The following is a 1,651-nucleotide window of genomic DNA, read 5'->3' as shown; positions in this document are numbered from 1 at the left end:
TCCCGTTTTCCCGACTCAAACGGGACAAATAAATATCTATTCTAAGTCTGTCCTTATCCTGAAATATTTATAGTGCAATATGACCTAAAAAATTATATATAATTAGTAACAAAACATTCGTTAAACACAAGAAAAAAAGAAAAGAAATCAAACGTTGTAACTCTATGACGTCATCACAGAACCAGCCTACTATATAAGGCGGCGACGAATCCAGCGAGATGTCAGTCGTCCATTCCAGGATTCACAAGACAAGCATCCACCATGAAGGCTACGGTAAAGAAACGTTTCTTTTGTATTAACATCATAGAGCTTTAAGTTCTGACTCACGTAACCAAACCTTACATAAGTTAAAGCTTAGTATTATTATATTATTGACTTGTCTGTAATATAGTTGTTGAATATAGCGTTATATATCGGTGGATCCTTTTCCTGACAAGTCATATATAAACGATAAGCTTTTTGTCTTCCAATCAGCTGGTTCTCGCTCTGGTGGCATGTGCTGCTGCCATGCCCTCTCCTGACCCTGGCTTCGTCTACCCCTACGGCCATCCCCTCGTCTACTCCTCCTACCCCGTCGTCAAGACTGTCAAAGCCGAGACCCCAGCCAGCGCCTTCCCCTTCGTCTACTCCTACGGTTAGCCTCATATTACACAGATTTTTTCATTTACATGTGTCTACATGTTCAGCTAAATATTTGCCATATGATCTTGTAACTAACGTCGGTTCTAATAGAACTGCATGGCGTACTCCGCGTATTCATATTTTTTATACGAAATGAACACGCTATTTCCTTCCACAGGTCACAAACTTCCCCTCACCTACGGGTACCCATACAGCTTCCCATACACCTTCCCCTACACTTATCCCTACTTGGTCAAGGCCGACGAGGCCGACGAGGAGGAACCTCTGCCTGAGGAGGAAGCTGTAGCCGAGGAATAGGACGACACTCAGCATCCTTCCTCTCTGGGACTGGGAGGAGGAATCGCGAGTCCTCGTAGCCTCGTCTAGCGAGGAGTTCGAAGGACTCGTTGAGCCTCCTCAGCTTCCCTCAGGAAGGCCGCCAGAGGCCGCCGAGCACGCCTTCTTTACGCTGAACGACGGACGACTTCCAATGGACGACTCTTTCTGGACGACTCAATTCCTGCCGACGCCACGCGATGTCGCTTGAGACACGCCGAACACGAGGAAGGAGAGAGGAAACCAAATTCCTCTTTCCTCCCTTCTTCGTGTTTCTCTTCGATTCTTGAAGTGGACAATGGTTCAGTTTACAATAAAAACACAAAATGTATTTTTTATTTCATTTTCTTTGCTATTCGTTGTAACCTAATACACTAATACATATGGTTTTAATAGCACTACGAAGGTTCGAAATTTTAGATACAGATTTCCTATCATGCAACAAAATGGTTGAAAATGATAAAAAAGAATGGTCCGTTAACTTTCTAACAATAGAAGGATGTATGTACTTACCAGTTTATTTTTGTTCTCGAGAGTAGAGATGAGAATAGTTACTTTACCTTCAACCACAATATAACTTGGAATCTTTCTTTGGAGAATCAGCAGAATATCCTTTATCGGACGATACGCCGTCTCCCCATTATTATTATTATTACCGAAGCTTCCTTTTATTTACTGAAGATCGATGTTGTGT

The 1,651-nt window shown here is 42.6% G+C and overlaps 1 protein-coding gene across 1 annotated transcript; it reads left to right on the top strand.

Annotated features, from left to right (window-relative positions):
- The first annotated feature begins 213 nt into the window (after window positions 1-213).
- Window positions 214-1,288, top strand: LOC119589180. The gene is made up of 3 exons (XM_037937775.1): window positions 214-273; window positions 475-634; window positions 800-1,288. Exons 1-3 carry the CDS (start codon window positions 262-264, stop codon window positions 937-939), a joined length of 312 nt encoding a protein of 103 aa, XP_037793703.1. The 5' UTR covers window positions 214-261; the 3' UTR covers window positions 940-1,288.
- Window positions 1,289-1,651: the final 363 nt, after the last annotated feature.

The sequence above is a fragment of the Penaeus monodon genome, chromosome 25, assembly GCF_015228065.2.
Source record: "Penaeus monodon isolate SGIC_2016 chromosome 25, NSTDA_Pmon_1, whole genome shotgun sequence".
NCBI lineage: Eukaryota > Metazoa > Arthropoda > Malacostraca > Decapoda > Penaeidae > Penaeus > Penaeus monodon.
This window is presented reverse-complemented; position numbering and strand designations above follow the sequence as displayed.

Excerpts from the sequence above, each read along its gene's own strand:
- LOC119589180 (XM_037937775.1), top strand. Across the intron at positions 635-799 it reads CCCCTTCGTCTACTCCTACG|GTCACAAACTTCCCCTCACC; the intron begins GTTAGCCTCATA and ends TTCCTTCCACAG.